This window comes from Bos javanicus, chromosome 14 (assembly GCF_032452875.1).
Source record: "Bos javanicus breed banteng chromosome 14, ARS-OSU_banteng_1.0, whole genome shotgun sequence".
NCBI classification, from domain to species: domain Eukaryota; kingdom Metazoa; phylum Chordata; class Mammalia; order Artiodactyla; family Bovidae; genus Bos; species Bos javanicus.
In genome coordinates this window covers 61,183,747-61,204,664 of record NC_083881.1, presented here as the reverse complement: position 1 = coordinate 61,204,664, position 20,918 = coordinate 61,183,747, and the positions used below count along the sequence as shown (strand labels likewise).

Below are 20,918 nucleotides of genomic sequence, written 5' to 3'. Positions count from 1 at the left end.
TCATTGATTCATATATGAACCAATGATTCCTTTGTTTTGAGAAGTCATTTAATCCTAGAAATAGAGTATGAAGTATCTCAATAATAGGCAACATCATTCTGTACCCTATACTTCATTAATACTGTAACCTTATCTACTTTATCATATATTTAGGATCAAATCTTTAATTTTGAAAAATATTCATTTATTCACAGATAATTTTTTGTAAAAAAAAAAAAACATTTAAGAAAACAATATTGATTCCTTATCATTGCCAGGCAAAGAAGGAATATAAGCCTAAGTATGACACAACTCTGACTCTGAGGAAGATAAAATTCTCAAGGCAAAATGGACAAACAGTCTCATGACAAAGTCATAAGCACTGTGGTACACCTATGAAGAGCTATGGGAATAAGGAAGAAACATGCTCACCACTGTATATAGGAGCACCTGGAGAGAGGCAGGAGGGTGACAGGAAAAGCGAGGGAGCAGATAAAGGGGAGAGTCCTGAAGATGATTAGAAACTTCTCTTTGGGAAATGGAAAGAAAATTTCTCTCTAGACAAGTAGACAGCTCATACAAATATATGAAGCATCACAGCACCTGGCGCTGTGGGGGAGAATCCTGGGGACATAGTACAGCTGAAGCACACAGCTCTTAGAGGGAAATGATGGTAGGAAATGAGCTTATGAAGAAGGACAAGGGACTCTTTAAGGACAGAACTGCATCCTTCCTCTAGTTCATATATTGAAGCCCTAACCCCTAATGTGAGTGTACTTGGGATAGGGTCTCAGTTCAGTTCAGTCGCTCAGTCGTGTCCGACTCTTTGCGACCCCATGAATCACAGCACGCCAGGCCTCCCTGTCCATCACCAACTCCCAGAGTTCACCCAGACTCACGTCCATTGAGTCAGTGATACCATCCGGACATCTCATCCTCTGTCGTCCCCTTCTCCTCCTGCCCCCAATCCCTCCCAGCATCAGAGTCTTTTCCAATGAGTCAACTCTTCACATGAGGTGGCCAAAGTACTGGAGTTTCAGCTTCAGCATCATTCCTTGCAAAGAACACCCAGGGCTGATCTCCTTCAGAATGGACTGGTTGGATCTCCTTGTGGTCCAAGGGACTCTCAAGAGTCTTCTCCAACACCACAGTTCAAAAGCATCAATTCTTCGGCACTCAGCTTTCTTCACAGTCCAACTCTCACATCCATACACGACCACAGGAAAAACCATAGCCTTGACTAGACGAACCTTTGTTGGCAAAGTAATGTCTCTGCTTTTGAATATGCTATCTAGGTTGGTCATAATTTTCCTTCCAAGGAGTAAGCGTCTTTTACTTTCATGGCTGCAGTCACCATCTACAGTGATTTTGGAGCCCAAAAAAATAAAGTCTGACACTGTTTCCACTGTTTCCCCATCTATTTCCCATGAAGTGATGGGACCGGATGCCATGATCTTCGTTTTCTGAATGTTGAGATTTAAGCCAACTTTTTCACTCTCCACTTTCACTTTCATCAAGAGGCTTTTGAGTTCCTCTTCACTTTCTGCCATAAGGGTGGTGTCATCTGCATATCTGAGGTTATTGATATTTCTCCCGGCAATCTTGATTCCAGCTTGTGTTTCTTCCAGTCCAGCGTTTCTCATGATGTACTCTGCATATAAGTTAAGTAAGCAGGGTGACAATATACAGCCTTGACGTACTCCTTTTCCAATTTGGAACCAGTCTGTTGTTCTATGTCCAGTTCTAACTGTTGCTTCCTGACCTGCATATAGATTTCTCAAAAGGCAGATCAGGTGGTCTGGTATTCCCATCTCTTTCAGAATTTTCCACAGTTTATTGTGATCCACACAGTCAAAGGCTTTGGCATAGTCAATAAAGCAGAAATAGATGTTTTTCTGGAACTCTCTTGCTTTGTCCATGATCCAGCAGATGTTGGCAATTTGATCTCTGGTTCCTCTGCCTTTTCTAAAACCAGCTTGAACATCAGGAAGTTCACGGTTCACATATTGCTGAAGCCTGGCTTGGAGAATTTTCAGCATTACTTTACTAGCGTGTGAGATGAGTGCAATTGTGCGGTAGTTTGAGCATTCTTTGGCATTGCCTTTCTTTGGGATTGGAATGAAAACGGACCTTTTCCAGTCCTGTGGCCACTGCTGAGTTTTCCACATTTGCTGGCATATTGAGTGCAGCACTTTCACAGCATCATCTTTCAGGATTTGAAAGAGCTCAACTGGAATTCCATCACCTCTTCTAGCTTTGTTCGTAGTGATGCTTTCTAAGGCCCACTTGACTTCACATTCCAGGATGTCTGGCTCTAGGTCAGTGATTACACCATCGTGATTGTCTGGGTTGTGAAGATCTTTTTTGTACAGTTCTTCTGTGTATTCTTGCCATCTCTTCTTAACATCTTCTGCTTCTGTTGGGTCCATACCATTTCTGTCCTTTATCGAGCCCATCTTTGCATGAAATGTTCCTTTCGTATCTCTAATTTTCTTGAAGAGATCTCTAGTCTTTCCCATTCTGTTGTTTTCCTCTATTTCTCTGCATTGATTGCTGAAGAAGGCTTTCTTATCTCTTCTTGCTATTCTTTGGAACTCTGCATTCAGATGCTTATATCTTTCCTTTGCTCCTTTGCTTTTCGCTTCTCTTCTTTTCACAGCTATTTGTAAGGCCTCCCCAGACAGCCATTTTGCTTTTTTGCATTTCTTTTCCATGGGGATGGTCTTGATCCCTGTCTCCTGTACAATGTCATGAACCTCATTCCATAGTTCATCAGGCACTCTATCTATCAGATCTAGTCCCTTAAATCTATTTCTCACTTCCACTGTATAATCATAAGGGATTTGATTTAGGTCATACCTGTATGGTCTAGTGGTTTTCCCTACTTTCTTCAATTTCAGTCTGAATTTGGCAATAAGGAGTTCATGATCTGAGCCACAGTCAGCTCCTGGTCTTGTTTTTGCTGACTGTATAGAGCTTCTCCATCTTTGGCTGCAAAGAATATAATCAGTCTGATTTCGGTGTTGACCATCTGGTGATGTCCATGTGTAGAGTCTTCTCTTGTGTTGCTGGAAAACAGTGTTTGTTATGATTAGTGCATTTTCTTGGCAAAACTCTATTAGTCTTTGCCCTGCTTCATTCCGTATTCCAAGGCCAAATTTGCCTGTTACTCCAGGTGTTTCTTGACTTCCTACTTTTGCATTCCAGTCCCCTATAATGAAAAGGACATCTTTTTTGGGTGTTAGTTCTAAAAGGTCTTGTAAATCTTCATAGAATCATTCAACTTCAGCTTCTTTAGCATTACTGGTTGGGGCAAAGACTTGGATTACTGTGATACTGAATGGTTTGCCTTGGAAACAAACAGAGATCATTCTGTCGTTTTTGAGATTGCATCCAAGTACTGCATTTCGGACTTTTTTGTTGACCATGATGGCCACTCCATTTCTTCTGAGGGATTCCTGCCTGCAGTAGTAGATATAACGGTCATCTGAGTTAAATTCACCCATTCCAGTCCATTTTAGTTCACTGATTCCTAGAATGTCGACATTCACTCTTGCCATCTCTTGTTTGACCACTTCCAATTTGCCTTGATTCGTGGACCTGACATTCCAGGTTCTTATGCAATATTGCTCTTTACAGCATCGGACCTTGCTTCTATCACCAGTCACATCCACAGCTGGGTATTCTTTTTGCTTTGGCTCCATCCCTTCTTTCTTTCTGGAGTTATTTCTCCACTGATCTCCAGTAGCATATTGGGCACCTACTGACCTGGGGAGTTCCTCCTTCAGTATCCTATCATTTTGCCTTTTCGTACTGTTCATGGGGTTCTCAAGCCAAGAATACTGAAGTGGTTTGCCATTGCCTTCTCCAGTGGACCACATTCTGTCAGATCTCTCCACCATGACCCGCCCATCTTGGGTTGCCCCACAGGCATGGCTTAGTTTCATTGAGTTAGACAAGGCTGTGGTCCTATAAGGATAGGGCCTATAGGGAGGTAATTAAGATTAAATGGGATCTTAAGGGCGGGACCCTAATTCAGTAGCACTGGTGTCCTTATAAAGAGGAGGACACAGAAGGAATGCATATGCACAAGAAAAGGTCCTGTGAGGACACAGTTAAAAGGCAGTCATTTGCAAGCCCAGGAGAAAGGCTCCACCTGGAAACCACCCCTGCTGGTCCCTTGATCTTGGACTTCAAGCCCCAAGAACTAGGAGAAAATCAGTTTCTGTGGTTTAAGCCACCCTGCCTGTGGTATTTTGTTATGGTAGCCCTAGCAGACTAAGACAGGATAATTGCAAACATTCCTGAAAATCACAAAAGAACATTTGCCTATGATCAAACCTATGATCAAAGTCCCATATTTCTCAAACTTGGGTTCAGATGTACCTAAGATAATCAAATATGTGTTTAGAAAGGAGACCCTGGTACCCTGGGGGGAATGCATTTGAAGGTGGAAAACCTGGAAGCAAGAAAACAAGAGACGACTGCACAGTTACTGAGATGAAGAGGGTCTGAATTTGGGCCTCTCTAAAGTCGAATTACAATTGCTATATAAATAAAATACAGTGAATATTTTGGCCTAAATGGCCTCGTAATTGTCTCAAAAACACTTGCCACTGAGAATTTTGTAGTTATATCTAAATACTTCCTGCGTAACTGTTACAGTGGCCTATGAAAGTACTAAAATATGCCAACAGACACAATCGTGTGCATGTGCACTCAGTCGTATGTGATTTTTTGCGACCCCATGGACTGTAGTCCACCAGGCTCCTCTGTCCACGGAATTTTTCAGGCAAGAAATACTGGAGTGGGTTGCCATGTCCTACTCTAGGGGATCTTTCTGACCCAAGAGTCAAACCCAGGTCTCCTGCATTGCAGGGGGATTCTTTACCAACTGTATCACAAGGGAAGCCCAGCAGACGTAACTGGAAGACAGAAAAGTTTGCTGAGCAAGAGGGAGCCCAGACAGGGGACACTAATTTTAACTACCCTATTACAACCTGTTTCAGTTGTTGCATGCTAGTTTTATCCCTCCTTTCCTCTGTCACACTGAAGAGCTGGTCCCTCTTAATAAATAAAACCAATCCCCTCTACTTGTACTCTATCTCAGCATTTTGAAAGCTGCAGATGGGTCCAGAAACTGATTGAGCAGATTATTAAAAAAAAAAAAAAGAACAAAACAAAAATCACCACCACCAAGAGACTGGAGTAGAAGACAATATAAATGATATCACAAGCAGTAAGAGTAAGTATTGCTTTATGAAACTTGTTTCAGTAATATGTGTGTGCTCGCATCAGATAGCAAAGATAAAAATTTATTTCCCAGAGACTCACAGATTTAGAAAATGAACTTATGGTTGCCGGGGGGAAGGGATAGTTAGGGACTTTGGGAAGGTCACGTACACACTGCTATATTTCAAATGAATAACCAACAAGGACCTACTGTATAGCACATGGAACTCTGCTCAATGTTATGTGCCAGCCTGGATGGGAGAGGCATTTAGAGGAGAATGGATAAGTATGGCTGAGTCCCTTGACTGTTCACCTGAACTACCACAACATTGTTCATCAGGTATACCCCAAAAGAAAAGAAAAAGTTTTGGGGAAAAAAAAGAAAAAAAAGTTCCTACTGAGGGTTGTGGCCAGAAAAGTTTGAGAGACTGCTCTAGATTCTCTTTGCTTAGAACCCCTTCGAAATCTCACTAATTATCTTCTTGCCTCCATCTCGAATCTCTTCTTCATTTTTAGTTTTTTCCCAACAAAATAAAAACTCAAATATCTCATCTCCTGAGTGTCTCCTTTCAGATCCCAGTGTCTCCCTGTCAGTCAAGCTTCTGGAAGAGAAAACTACAATCTCAGCTTGGACTTTCTCACCTCCATTGCTTCTCAATCCACTGGAGGCTGGTTTGGCCTCCACCTGCTACTGCAGTTTAAAGACCTCCATGTGCACTTTGGAATTTCTCTCTTTTTATCCCTTGACCAGCATCTGACATAGTTTCCTAAAACATACGTCTTTGGGCTAGTTCCACTCTCTTCTGATTTTTCTCTTACTTCTTTGGCCGTTAAATTTTCTTGCAGTTTCCTTCTCTCCTACCCATCCTTTAAAAGCTGGTTTTTAGGCACTCTTTCCACTCAACAGGGGTAGTCTCTCAATCACTAAGTAGTTTCAATTTCTACCCTCATGCTTTGGTTTCTACAACTCCAGTTATGATCTCAAACTGTTTTTGAACTGTGGTGCTGAATACTCTTGAGAGTCCCTTGGAGAGCAAGGAGATTAAACCAGTTAATCCTAAAGGAAATCAGCCTGAATATTCATTGGAAGGACTAATGCTGAAGCTGAAGCTCCAATACTTTGGCCACCTAATAAGAAGAACTGACTCATTGGAAAAGAAAGACCCTGACGCTGGGAAAGATTGAAAGCAGGAGGAGAAGGGGTTGACAGAGGATGAGATGGTTGGATGGCATCACTAACTTGATGGACATGAGTTTGAGCAAACTCTGGGAGATGGTGAAGGACAGGGAAACCTGGTGTGCTGCAATTCATGGGGTCCAAGAGTCAGACATGACCTAGCAACTGAACAACAGTCCTGATCTCATTCCTAACATCCATTTTTACATGGCATAAAAGATGTGTCAATCTGGAAGCTTAACTTTCTGGAATCATTTCATTTCAACCTCTAGCATTTTACCCTTTAGATATACCAAACTACCCATTTAGGGTTTCAGTCTAACAGCAAAAGCTATGGAATCAGACTTCCTGAGTTTGAATCCCTATTTCAACACTTTGTAACCCCAAGTAAGTTACTAGATTACTCTGTGCCTGAGTTTTCTCATGCACAAAATGGAGAAAAATAACAGAAACAAACTCTCATAAAAGAGAGAATTAAGTGAGTTAATACATATAAAGCAAGTCTTAAAAGCATGCCTGGCACATAGCAAGCAATCAGTAAGTTATTATTTATGCTATCAGGTCCTGCAATACCATATACATACAAAACTTGACTGTATGCTATTCTCGTTAAGGGCGCTCTACATTTAGGTTCCTTAGATTAATCTACACATTATTAGGATTTCAGGTTAATTTAGAAAATTACTATTTTTACTTCACATTCTTTGTTGAGGAGCCCACTCAACATTCTTGATGGCTTAAAATGGTATCTTGAAGTAATAAGGGGCCTCAATAATCACCTCAAGTGACCTTTCCACCCAACACAAGAATGTTTTCTAGCCATTGTCATCCAACTGCTGAACCACTAGTATTCACTGCCAGTTTCACTTCTGAGCACCACCCACTTTGCCAAGCCAAAACCTGCTTCCCTGTAATTTCCACCCAACCTCTGCCTTTCAGATTACCTGCAATAAGGCACCCTTTCTCACATGGCAGTTCTCTAAATACCTTAAGTCCCTTCCATGTCCTAAGTTAAACTAGTTCCTTTAGTTATTTCTCAAAGAAAATGATTTCTACTCCTTCGACTATTGCGGACACCTCTGAATTCCAATTTGCACCTGAACTCATTGAAATATTGCAGGTTTGGTTTAATGGTCAAGACTAACATCCCTATCACTAGGTACTATAATTTTATTAAAAGGGCTTACTTTAATGAAAGCATTAAAAATCCTAGCATTAATGCAGGTGGTCGGTCAACTATATAATATTTTTATTTCAGTTATCCATCTTCCTAAGTTTTCTTTTCTATCACCATTTCACAGCCACACTTGTGCCGGGCACAGCCACACTGGGGGTTTCTTGTTACACAGTCCTGCTTCAACTCCTAGATCTTTAATTTTGTCCTCCTATCTTGATTATCTTAACTATCACTTCAGTCCTACTGGTCTCCTAATATGCTCTCCATTTAATTAATATTACCAATATTCTCAGGTACAAGAATCCCCTTTTCTCAGGCATAGTCTGCACCACAGCAGACTGTCTTAAACTCACCAGGCCAAGCACTCTAAAATGATCATCTCAACCATCACCTCTTTTGCTCTTACATAAAATTGAGAAATACCAAGTCATATAGGTCTGCACCTGCAGCCAAATCCAGAATTCCTGCCTTCATGTTCAAGTCACAGTCTACCAGGAATTCCTGGGGTAAGGCTTAAGGGCCAGAGGGTTTTGAGTTAGACCTAATTCAGATGTAGATGCAAATCTCAGATTGCAAATCTCAGATAACTTACGACTTGGGCACGTTAGTCAACTCCAATTATCCTCATCTGTGTATCGGGAATAATAAATTCACAGTGTTGTTCAGAGTAGTAAATGATCTAATGCAAGAAAAGTTCTTAGTTCATTGCTCTTATAGCAAGTAAACACTCAATGAATGTTCCTTGTTGTCGTAATTCTTATTTGTGCATGTATGGAACTCCATGGAAATTACATATCTTTGTGGGTTCTCTTCTAGGGAGAACCCTCCATAATTTTCACTAATTTTCAATGGCTTCTTATCTCCTCTCCAGCTGTCAAAATTTTAGTCCTTCTCTGGTGAACCTCAAGACTAATCAGACTTTTACAGATACAGAAGAATATGGCCATCATCAATCTATAACTTTCTTAACAGTCTATGACTACTCCTGTTTTGGTAATTGGATTTATTCCATTTTGACCTTAATTTTATGTTGTCTACAGTTATTTTTTATTTGAATGAGTCTCAAGACTAAAATTCAGAGAAGGCAAGGGAAACCCACTTCAGTACTTTTGCCTGGAAAATCCCATGAATGGAGGAGCCTGGTAGGCTGCAGTCCATGGGGTCGCCAAGAGTCGGACACGACTGAGCGACTTCACGTTCACTTTTCACTTTCACGCACTGGAGAAGGAAATGGCAACCCACTCCAGTGTTCTTGCCTGGAGAATCCCAGGGACGGCGGAGCCTGGTGGGCTGCCATCTATGGGATCGCACAGAGTCAAACAAGACTGAAGCGATTTAGCAGCAGCAAGCCTAAAATTACAATGTAAGTTTCCTGAGGGCAAGAACTTTATGTAGGTGCTTCTATAACCTATACAAATGTTAAAAGGCTAAGATATAAGTGAACAGAAGACAATCTCCTAACTCTATGAGATAAACCACTTCTGCAGATCTAATTCTCAAGGTAGACCTTAACTTGTAGTAATTAAATAGAGCAGGACTGTCTAGTCCTTCCCTTCCTCCAACTCCATCCTCCACCAGCCTTCTATCTGTAGAAAAACTTTAGTCAAGTAAGTTTAATCGAAAAAGTGAGAAAATAAAGAAGCAAAGGACAACAGGACCAAAAACTAACAGTGTATCACTAAGCAAAGTCAAGGACCTTTCATTTCTCTTCAAGGGCTATAGATAATATTCTGAGCTATATCCTTTAAACAGTATTATCTAACCTAAATCAAATCCCTTATGATTATACAGTGGAAGTGAGAAATAGATTTAAGGGACTAGATCTGATAGATAGAGTGCCTGATGAACTATGGAATGAGGTTCATGACATTGTACAGGAGACAGGGATCAAGACCATCCCCATGGAAAAGAAATGCAAAAAAGCAAAATGGCTGTCTGGGGAGGCCTTACAAATAGCTGTGAAAAGAAGAGAAGCGAAAAGCAAAGGAGCAAAGGAAAGATATAAGCATCTGAATGCAGAGTTCCAAAGAATAGCAAGAAGAGATAAGAAAGCCTTCTTCAGCAATCAATGCAAAGAAATAGAGGAAAACAACAGAATGGGAAAGACTAGAGATGTCTTCAAGAAAAATAGAGATACCAAGGGAATATTTCATGCAAAGATGGGCTCGATAAAGGACAGAAAAGGTATGGACCTAACAGAAGCAGAAGATATCAAGAAGAGATGGCAAGAATACATAGAAGAACTGTACAAAAAAGATCTTCATGTCCCAGATAATCACGATGGTGTGATCACCGACCTAGAGCCAGACATCCTGGAATGTGAAGTCAAGTGGGCCTTAGAAAGCATCACTACGAACAAAACTAGTGGAGGTGATGGAATTCCAGTTGAGCTCTTTCAAATCCTGAAAGATGATGCTGTGAAAGTGCTGCACTCAATATGCCAGCAAATGTGGAAAACTCAGCAGTGGCCACAGGACTGGAAAAGGTCCGTTTTCATTCCAATCCCAAAGAAAGGCAATTCCAAAGAATGCTCAAACTACCGCACAATTGCACTCATCTCACACGCTAGTAAAGTAATGCTGAAAATTCTCCAAGCCAGGCTTCAGCAATATGTGAACCGTGAACTTCCTGATGTTCAAGCTGGTTTTAGAAAAGGCAGAGGAACCAGAGATCAAATTGCCAACATCCGCTGGATCATGGACAAAGCAAGAGAGTTCCAGAAAAACATCTATTTCTGCTTTATTGACTATGCCAAAGCCTTTGACTGTGTGGATCACAATAAACTGTGGAAAATTCTGAAAGAGATGGGAATACCAGACAACCTGATCTGCCTATTGAGAAATCTGTATGCAGGTCAGGAAGCAACAGTTAGAACTGGACATAGAACAATAGACTGGTTCCAAATAGGAAAGGGAGTACGTCAAGGCTGTATATTGTCACCCTGCTTATTTAACTTATATGCAGAGTATTTCACGAGAAACACTGGACTGGAAGAAACACAAGCTGGAATCAAGATTGCCGGGAGAAATATCAATAACCTCAGATATGCAGATGACACCACCCTTATGGCAGAAAGTGAAGAGGAACTCAAAAGCCTCTTGATGAAAGTGAAAGTGGAGAGTGAAAAAGTTGGCTTAAAGCTCAACATTCAGAAAACGAAGATCATGGCATCCGGTCCCATCACTTCATGGGAAATAGATGGGGAAACAGTGGAAACGGTGTCAGACTTTATTTTTTTGGGCTCCAAAATCACTGTAGATGGTGACTACAGCCATGAAATTAAAAGACGCTTACTCCTTGGAAGGAAAGTTATGACCAACCTAGATAGCATATTCAAAAGCAGAGACATTACTTTGCCAACAAAGGTTCGTCTAGTCAAGCCTATGGTTTTTCCAGTAGTCGTGTATGGATGTGAGAGTTGGACTGTGAGGAAGGCTGAGCGCCAAAGAATTGATGCTTTTGAAGTGGGGTGTTGGAGAAGACTCTTGAGAGTCCCTTGGACTGCAAGGAGATCCAATCAGTCCATTCTGAAGGAGCTCAGCCCTGGGATTTCTTTGGAAGGAATGATGCTAAAGCTGAAACTCCAATACTTTGGCCACCTCATGTGAAGAGTTGATTCATTGGAAAAGACTCTGATGCTGGGAGGGATTGGGGGCAGGAGGAGAAGGGGATGACAAAGGATGAGATGGCTGGATGGCATCACTGACTGGATGGACGTGAGTCTGGGTGAACTCCGGGAGTTGGTGATGGACAGGGAGGCCTGGCGTGCTGCGATTCTGGGGTCGCAAAGTTGGACACAACTGAGCGACTGGACCGAACCGAACTGAACTGATAGATACTGAAACACCCAGCTGGTGGCAGAAGATAATTACATGATGACCAAAATTGTAGCCATGACATTAACTGCCACAACTGGCCTCAAAGAAATGAGAACAAATGGACCCTTGAACTGAAGACTTGCTGTACTTAAAACAATCAAGATTATACTGCATGACCAATTTCAACAAGACTGTCTGGCTGCCTGTGCTGTTTTTACATGTAACCCACTTCCTCCACCTATAAACGTCCTTTCCCACTGATTGTCAATTGCAGGGAGGGAATTCAGCCTTGGGACATGAGTCTGCCCCTGCCCCCAGTTCAAACCTCCAAAATAAAGCAAAGTTTCCTTTCTATCAACTTTGCCTCTTTATTTGCTTTTGAGATGAGAGTAGCTGGACCCCACTTTCAGTAAGAGAACTGAAATACCAGAAAATAGTTTGCAAATAAAGTTATGAAAAACATTTTTTGAAGTTATCTTTTTCAGAATTTTATGTTGAGTTTAACTTTTAAATTATTTTCTTAATTTCCATACAGTTAATTCACTTAGTGCACTTAATTCAATAAAGCTAAACAAAAGCCTGTACTATTTGGATTCTAGCTACTTATTCCTTCACAAGGACCCGTACCATACTACACACGACAACAACAAAGTTTCAAGAGAATTCTGTACCAACCCCATTCCTAGCAATGTGATTCCTCCCTACTCTAGGATTTCCCTCACAGCCCACAGGGCAAACACGTGTCTATTCTAAGATTTCCAAGTACAGGTTTCCCGGCTATGCTAAAGTAAAGCATGAAAGAGTTAATATAGGCCAAAAGTGCATAATGTGAGGGAGCAATTACCTTAACACGCACTTTGCTAAAGGATGCACAAAATAAATCCAGATAAAGCACAGATGCTCACAGAAACAGTTCAAAGCTATGATTGATTGACGCTGAGATGCTGAGTGTGGTTTTCGGGAAAGGAGCTGGCGGTGCCATTCGTGCTGCTGGCGGTGCACGCTGCCTCTCTAGGGCTTGGTGCAAAACAAACGCTTAACTTGCTATTCTCCATTTTCGCCTTCTTTTTGTAATGGCGAAAATCCTTTTCCATTCTTTGCGATTTGAGGGTGAGCGGGAAAAGGCTTACTAATGAAAGCCTTTCCTAAAAGGTAGGTGGTGTGAAGCGAACTTTCGAAAGGCTGGGGGTGGGGGTGGGGGGTGGCGGGTTCTTGTATCTCCAAGGGTGAACGATTTGCACGTGTGAGGTTTTAAGCCCTGAAATGTGATCAACCCTTTCTTATTTTATAAAGCATGCCTTTGAGTTCCACGTTCTATACCAATGAGGACCTTTCTCAGACTTTTATATCCATTCTCCTCATCCCTCAGTACCGGGGAAAGGGGACGCCGGCAGCCAGACCACTTAAACCAGACTCCCTTTCCTCAAATCTGGCCCCACAGGAGCCCGGGCAAACAGGATTCTTTAGCTCTCGCCTCGCCTGCAGTACGCAAGAGGCAGGTGAGGACGAAGCCCTCCCTCTGCGTCTTTATCACTCGGTTCCGGGTGATCGCAAGGAGAAGCCCAGGGTCTGACTGGTCTCTTACCGGCGAAGCGGATCTTCACGAGGTCAAGCGGGTGCAGCGCGAGGTTGGAAAGGACCCCGCCGCTCACGCCCGCCACCAGATTCTCGTAGCGGACGTGGCGGAATATTGTGCTGCTCCACGCCGACAAGCCGGACGCCGACTGGCCCTGGCCTGTCATGGGCTCAGGGTCCGCTGATACCGCGGGCGTGGGACGAGATGCAGTGGCCGCCACCGTGGCGACGGTCGCCGCGCTGGAGCAGAAACCGCAGGGCACGAGCCCACTTCCGGCACCCGCGCGTGGAGTCACACTCGTGGAGGCGAGGGTGAAGCCGAGAGACCTAGGCGCACGAGTGACTGACTAGAGAGGCGCCGCCGCACGTCAAGCGGACAAGGGAAAGTGGGCAGCGGGGCGGGGCGCCTCGGTCAAGGCCCCGCCCCGCCTCGCCCACCTCCGCGGCTGGGCTTAGGCTGAACTGCGCGGATCTGAGAACACAGATGAAGCACCGCCCCCGGCCAACCTTTGTCCGCACGACTACGGAGCGCCGCAGAGCCCAGCTGAAGCCGGTTTCCGCTCCGCGGAAGTCACATGACAGGAAGTAGTCGGGAAGAAGCGGAAGTGGCATGTGAGAAGGCGGCTGTGGTGGCGGTAACTGGGGCCGGGAGAGAAAGGGTTGTGAGATCCCTGGAGAACTGGCAGCAAGATGAAGGTGAAGATGCTGAGTCGGAACCCCGACCACTATGTCCGCGAAACCAAATTGGACTTACAGCGAGGTGAGACAAGTTAGACAGCCTTGGATCCGGCCTGGGCTCCACCGAGTAAAGCTGGTCGGGGAGGGGAGGCTGGTGTTCCACTCTCGTTGTTTACCTGTTTTCTTTCCCTAAGGCTCTTGGTTTATAAAGCGCCTCTGGCTCTTCAAATCCCTTTCCTCATAACTTTTGTCTAGTGGTCAGTGGCAAGTTAGTTACATGGGGAAATGATTCCGTCTACACCGCTTTCAGCTGCTGCTCTCTGAATGTTCTCAGGGTCCTGTTGGGGGGAACGTGGACTTGAATGAGCCAAACTCGTGGATTGTGAAGGAATTAACAATTAAGCAAACATCTTTAAACCTCTCCTTGTTACTCTAACTTTCGATAACTTTGCTACTTAAAGTTACGTACTTAAAGTTACGTACTTCGGGATGTGGGAACGGACAAAGGTGACACTTAAAGCCGTCAGTTTTCTCTTAAAAACTCTTGTGGAGAACTTTAGTGGGGGAATGACTAAAATGAAATTAATGGATTTTATCTGTACTGGTCTGTTCCCCCATTAACCTGCTGGTCTGTTCCCCCATTAACCTGCTGACTACTTAATGAATTATAGGTAAGTGACCAAGCATGTGTGAATAGACTATTCTAAGTGAAGCGAATAACAAGTGCAAAGGCCTTAAGGCAGGAATAAACTTAAGGCATAAGAGAAGGGCCATATCTTTGGAGTTTGAGGTAGGGGTGAGCCATAGAAGGGGAGGCTGGAACAATATTTCCGTATGATTGAGTCATATAGCTTATCAATATATATTGTGAGCAATGCTAACTAAATGGTCTCTGCTCACAAGATGTTTACGGGTTAAGTATCAAAACAACAGTGTTCTTAAAATGCAAAGTAGATTATGTCACTCGGACTTGACATCATCCCTACTCCTTGAACTTGGTCCCATCTTCCTCTCTCCTTTCATGGATGACTACTTTTCCCACAGCTAGTGTACATGTGCTCTTGTTAGTCTGTGTGCATTTCAGGCATGCGATGGCACACACCTCTACCCAGTCACTGTCCCTTGCAGATTTCCCCCCATCCTGTACACATGTAGGCACCCTCCTATGCTTGTTTCATATTTTTATACTAATATCAGAGTGTTTATTACATTGTCTCATTATTATTGTGACTATCAGTCTTTTTTTTTTTGATCAGATTGAGCTTGCAGAGAGTGGCCCAGTCGTGTTTGTTTCTATGGCCCCTGTGTTTAGACAGCACCTGGCACCTAGTAGTTGCGTTATTAATGTCTGAATGAAGGAATGGGTAACTGGTTGGTTATAGATTTTTTTGTTTAAGTGGTCTTTGTAAATTTTGTGCAGTATTCAAATACTTATTTGAGTATTCTGACTCATAGATCTCGGGTGTGGGCATCAGGGAATCTGTAAAACTCTGTTGGTAATATAGCTGATAACATACAAATGTATAAGAACAACGTACATAAATATGTACCGTGAGTTTGTTTGCTCTAATGTCCTGAGTGCTCGTGGTATATGGGAGGTGTTCCATGTATCTTTGTTGAATGTTTATTGTTGACCACATTGAATTTAGAGGTGGGCATAATTATGGGTATTTGGAAAAATTTATAGAAGATACAAGATTTAAGCTGAATTTTTTTTAAAGGATGTGTAGGGTTCACATGGATTTCCCAGGTGGTTTGGAGGGTAAAGAATCTGTGGAGACCCATGTTCAATTCCTGGGCCAGGAAGGTCCCCTGGAGAAGGGAAAGGCAACCCAGTGCAGCATTCTTGCCTGGAGAATTCCATGAGCAGAGGAGCCTGACAGGCTAGAGTCCATGGGGTCGCAAAGAGTCGGACCCAACTGAGCGACTAACACGCACACACAAAATCAGACACTGAAAGTGCTCAATAAATAGTATAATCATCATCACTACATTGTATACTTATCAGTACAGTGATCAGCACTGGAGATTATTAGTGTTCCCTGCCCAGTAAGGGGGCTTCCTAGATGGCGTTAGTGATAAAGAACCCATCTGCCAGTGCAGGAAATGCAAGATACACGGGTTTGATCCCTGGATCAAGAGGATCCCCTGCCTAGAGATTCCCATGGATAGAGGAGCCTGGTGGGCTATGTTCAATGGATTGCACAGAGTCAGACATGACTCAAGCAACTTAGCATGCATACACACACCAGTAAGGAGCTTAAGAGGTCAGTTGAGCAAATGTTCATGATGCACTTGTTTTGTGCTCGGTATAAGAAATGTAATGAAGAATGTAGTGGAAGCCCTGCAGGTGAAGGCTTATAACCCAGTTGAAGAGCGTAGTAGGACATAGAAAAGGAAAAGTTGTGTGTGTATGTGTATAGAGTCTAGTTATTTTGCAAGATGTATGTGTTGTATCACTTTCTGGTCATTTTGGAAAGGTTCTGGACAAAAGGTCTTCAATGTTTTTAGTTTTAGTCCTCTGCATAGTCAGTGTCCCTAATAAAGGCTTATTGAATAATATATTGAATGATTAGCCAAGGAATACCACAGGAGGTATTAAATGTGAATTATTTTATTAAGAGAAATCATTCTTATTTCAGTTCCAAGAAACTATGATCCTACCTTACATCCTTTTGAGGTCCCACGAGAATACATAAGAGCTTTAAATGCTACCAAACTGGAACGGGTATTTGCAAAACCATTCCTTGCCTCCCTGGATGGTCACCGAGATGGAGTCAATTGCTTGGCAAAGAATCCAAAGAGCCTGGCTACTGTCCTTTCTGGGGCATGTGATGGAGAGGCAAGTATCACTAAACACTGACATTTTAAACTGAAAATAGTTATGTTGCAAATATTCTTCCTTTAATTGTGAGTTACTGTGGGTTTTAATTGGTTTGATTTCATTTTGCTATGTCCTGTTTTCTTTTAATTCTCAAGACTAAATTTTCTTTGAATCAGTAACTTCAGTAGTTTCTTATCTAAACCTAAGAAATTAAAAATGTAGTCGCTTTCGGCTGTTTGACAGTAAGTAATAAGGCATGTTTACAATACAGATATTTAGCTGTGAGTTTTTTCACAGAGTATGTTATTAACAATTCAACACAATTATTTCCCACTCTGCCAAGGAAAGAAAAGCTTTAAAGCACTTTTACACTAGAATAAACAGAGTATTTAAGAGATTCAGTTTTCTGCTTGTTGATGTTCGTATCCATAGACATTGCTTTTTTTTTTTCCAATGTGCCCAACAGACATTCTTCTGTGAAATTAAAAAAAAAAATTATTTTATTTATTTATTTATTCTATCTTTGGCTATACTGGGTCTTTGTTGCTGTGTGTGGGCTTTCTCTAGTTGCCACGGGTGGGGAAGGGGGCTACTGTTTGTTGTGGTGCTGGGGCTTCTTACTGCAGTGGCTCCTGTTGCAGAGGCTGTAGGGTGCACGGGCTTCTGTAGTTGCTCTGTGCCATGTGGGATCCTCCCTGACTAGGACTGAATCCGTGTCCTTTGCATTGGTAGGTAGAACCCCAACCATTGGACTACCAGGAAGGTTCAGCATTGCATTATTTTGATCTAGAGGATTTTGTTTTTAGCCATCTGGTAGAGTGATTTACAGCCTTTTCAGTGTTGAACTTATTTTTCTTGGAATGTAATACTTCTGTGCCTGAACATTTTTTATTTATACTTCACTGAAATTTCCTAGTATGTTTTATTATAGGTTAAAATTTGGAACTTGACCAAACGAAAATGTATTCGTACGATACAAGCACATGAAGGTTTTGTACGAGGAATATGTACCCGCTTTTGTGGGACATCTTTTTTTACTGTAAGTATAATACAGTTAGGTCATTAACTCTTTTCAACATGTGTAGAACTAATCTAATTGAATATTTTCTGAGTTCATTTATGTGATCCAAGGCCCTTTCTGATTTTCACAATGCAAAATAACATTAAAACTCAGATAAGTTTTGGTTTTCTTTATGTAATCCAGCCTTTCCCATACTTAAAAATTTTTTATACCTAATTACATATTACATGTGTGTGTGCTAAGTCGTTTCAGTCATTTCTGACTGTTTGCGACCCAGTGGACTGTAGCCAGCCAGGTTCCTCTGTCCATGGAATTCTCCAGGCAGCAGTAGTAGAGTGGGTTGCCATTCCCTCCTCCAGGGGACCTTCCCGACCCAGGGATTGGACTCACGTCTCTTAGGTCTCCTGCATCGGCAGGCGGGCTCTTCACCACTAGTGTCACCTGGGAAGCCCAAATACATATTACTGAACTAATATCCTATAGAACAGTTAGAAGTGGGATTAAAGCAAGATGAGTCCTTTGTACTTCCTTTGTCGGTTAGCAATAAGTCATTGAAGGATTTTTGTGTATGATAAAATATACCTAAAATTTACCATTCTAGCCATTTTTAAGTGTACATTTCAGTGGCATTAAGTACATTCACATCATTGTAAATCCATCACCACTATCCATCTCCAGGACTGTTTCACCTTCCAAACTGATAGGTGTAACTGTTAAACACTGTAACTCCACATCTCTCACCCTTACCTCCTACCCTTGAGTAATTTACATGGTAATTACTGTTGTGCTTTATGTCCCTGTATGTCCCTATGTGTCTGATAATTTCACTTAATATAATGTCCTTAAGGCTTACCCTTTTTGTACCATGTGTCAGAATTTCTTTCCTTTTTAAGACTAACGCTCCATTGTATGTATATACCACATTTTGTCTATTCACTCATCCATTAATGATGTTTTGGTTATTTCTACCTTTGGCCTTTGCAAATAATCTACTGTGGTGTGCAGATATTGAAAGTTCATTGAAAGCTTTTAATAGGAAAATGACGGAGTCTGAGTTGAGCTTTGAGAGGATTAATTTGACAGCTGTGAGTGATCAGTTTGGAGGCAGTTTTAATAGTCTGCATAAGCAATAATAGAGTCAACTCTGGAGAGTGAAAATAATTGAAAGTAGTTGTTAGGTTTAACAACATTTTTATTTTTAGAATTCGAAACTGTTTTATTGCAGTGTAGCTGGCACCACGTAAGTTGAAAGTGTACAGCAAGTGGTTATATGCATCCTGAAGTGATCACCACAGTGAGCTTCCTGAACATTCATCATCTCATATAGATACAAAACTAAAGAAATAGAGAAAAAGTTTTTTTCTTGTGATAGGAACTCTTAGGATTTAGTCTCAACGGTTTTCCTATGTTACATACAATCATGTTAATTATATTTGTCACATTGTACATTACATCCCTAGCACTTTTTTGTCTCATAACTAGACGTCTGCACCTTTGACTGCCTTCTTCCAATACCCACTGCCCCAACCCCACACCTGTGGTAATCGCAAATACCATCTTTTCTTCTGTAAGTTTGTTTTGTTGTTTTAGAAGTATAATTGACCTACAATACTAGGTTGGTTCTTTGTGTACAACATAGTGATAATATTTCTGTGCATTTCACAGTGATCACCACAATAAGTCTAGTTGCAATATGTCACCATACGTAGATATCCGTAGTTTTTGACTATATACTCCACTCTGTACACATACTTTGCAGCTAGAAGTTCATACCTTCTAATCTCCCTCACTTACTTCTCTCATCTCCCCACTACTCTCTCTGCTGGAAACCACCTATTTGTTCTCTATATTGACAATTCTGTTTGTATTTTGTAATGTTTATTCATTTGTTTTTTAGAGTCCACATGTAAGTGAAATCATACAGTGTTTATCTTTTTCTGACTTATTTCACTTAGCGTTATACCCTCTAGGTCCATCAGTGTTCTTTCAAATGGTAAGATTTCATTCTTTTTTTTTAAGGCTGAGTAATATTCCATTATGTTTATAGAACACATTTTTTTAATCCATTCATTTGTTGTTAAGCACTTAGGTTGCTTCCCTATCTTGGCTATTGTTACTAATGCTGCAGTGAGTATAGGGGTGCACATATCTTTATATCTTTTCTAATTAGTGCTTTTGTTTTCTTCCAATTAATACATAGGAGTTGAATTGCTGGATCATATGGTAGTTCTATTTTTAATGTTTTGAGGAACCTCCATACTGTTTTCCATGGTGTCTCTACCAGTTTACATCCACCAGCAGTGCACAAAGGTTCCCTATCTCCACATCTTCACCAACACTTGTTACTTGTTGGCTTTGATAATGATAGCTTACCGTGAATAATGTCAGATTCGTGATCTCCGAAGAAGATTTAGCTTCAGGACCAGGGACCAGGCTTGATCACTCAAGCCTTGATCACTCAAGCCTTGATCACTTTGTATAGCAGAGTTTTACTAAAGTGAAAAAGGGACAGAGAAAGCTTCTGACACGGACACAGAAGGGGGCCAGAGAGCACCCTCGCTCACTAGTCTATGCAAGGCCTTATATGCTTTTACCAGACCCCCTCCCACAACATACATCTTAAATTAACAAGATTAGAACTAATGATAGAAAGATGTTACCAGACCCACTCCCATAGATTTCAAGATGACAGGATTAGTCAGAAGATTCTTAAGAAGGAGAAACATATCCTGGAGCAAGATATATTGTTATATTGACTAAGACAAAGCAATGTAGGAAAAAAACATTTGTCCTTTTCTCCTTCTTGAGATCCCCAGACCCCTTTCTCCTCCTAAAGGACTCTGGACTCCTTCCTTCTCCTTGGGGACCCTGTACTTCTTATCAACCTACCTAGGAATGGACTCTCTCAATAATAACCATTCTCTATTCTGACAGGTATAAGGTGATACCTCATTGTGGTTTTGATTTGCATTTCCCTGATGAGCAGTAATGTTGGGCATCTTTTCATGTACCTATTTGGCATCTATGTATCATTGAAAAAAATGTTTATTCAGAGCCTCTGCCTATTTTTTGAGTTTTTTTGATGTCAAGTTGTGTGAGTTCTTTGTATACTTGGATATTAATCCGTTATTGTATATATTGTTTGCAGATATCTTGTTTTTTTACTTTGTTAATAGTTTTTTTATGCTGTGCAAAGGCTTTTTAGTTTGATGGAATCCCATTTGTTTTCCTTGCTTGAGGAAACATATTCAAAAAAATTTAGTAAAATCGATGTTTACGTGACATCTTGAACATATCTGCCATGTCCCAAAGTCTGAATTACCGAAGTTTGTTTCCTTAGCTTTCATTTGGGCTAAGGTGCCAGCAGTTCTGCCCACCATTTCTTTCACCATCTCTGTAATCGTCAGGGCCAGTGAAAAGGCAAGCAATACCTATAC

General features: G+C 41.6%; 2 protein-coding genes across 3 annotated transcripts in view; one reads left to right on the top strand and one right to left on the bottom strand.

Annotated features, from left to right (window-relative positions):
- Positions 1 to 13,450, bottom strand: part of SLC25A32 (solute carrier family 25 member 32) — a 32,556-nt gene extending 19,106 nt beyond the window's left edge. The window contains exon 1 of the mRNA XM_061439230.1: positions 12,969 to 13,450. Within this exon, the coding sequence (XP_061295214.1) occupies positions 12,969 to 13,125 (157 nt within the window). The 5' untranslated portion in view covers positions 13,126 to 13,450. The remainder of the gene's footprint in view (positions 1 to 12,968) is intronic.
- A 96-nt stretch (positions 13,451 to 13,546) lies between these two features.
- DCAF13 (DDB1 and CUL4 associated factor 13) overlaps positions 13,547 to 20,918 on the top strand; it is a 28,957-nt gene continuing 21,585 nt past the window's right edge. Inside the window, exons 1-3 of one of the 2 annotated variants that reach the window (XM_061439227.1) lie at positions 13,547 to 13,718; positions 16,279 to 16,478; positions 17,392 to 17,499. In XM_061439227.1, the coding sequence (XP_061295211.1) occupies positions 13,649 to 13,718; positions 16,279 to 16,478; positions 17,392 to 17,499 (378 nt within the window). In that variant the 5' untranslated portion in view covers positions 13,547 to 13,648. The remainder of the gene's footprint in view (positions 13,719 to 16,278; positions 16,479 to 17,391; positions 17,500 to 20,918) is intronic. The other variant, XM_061439229.1, reaches the window with a different exon arrangement.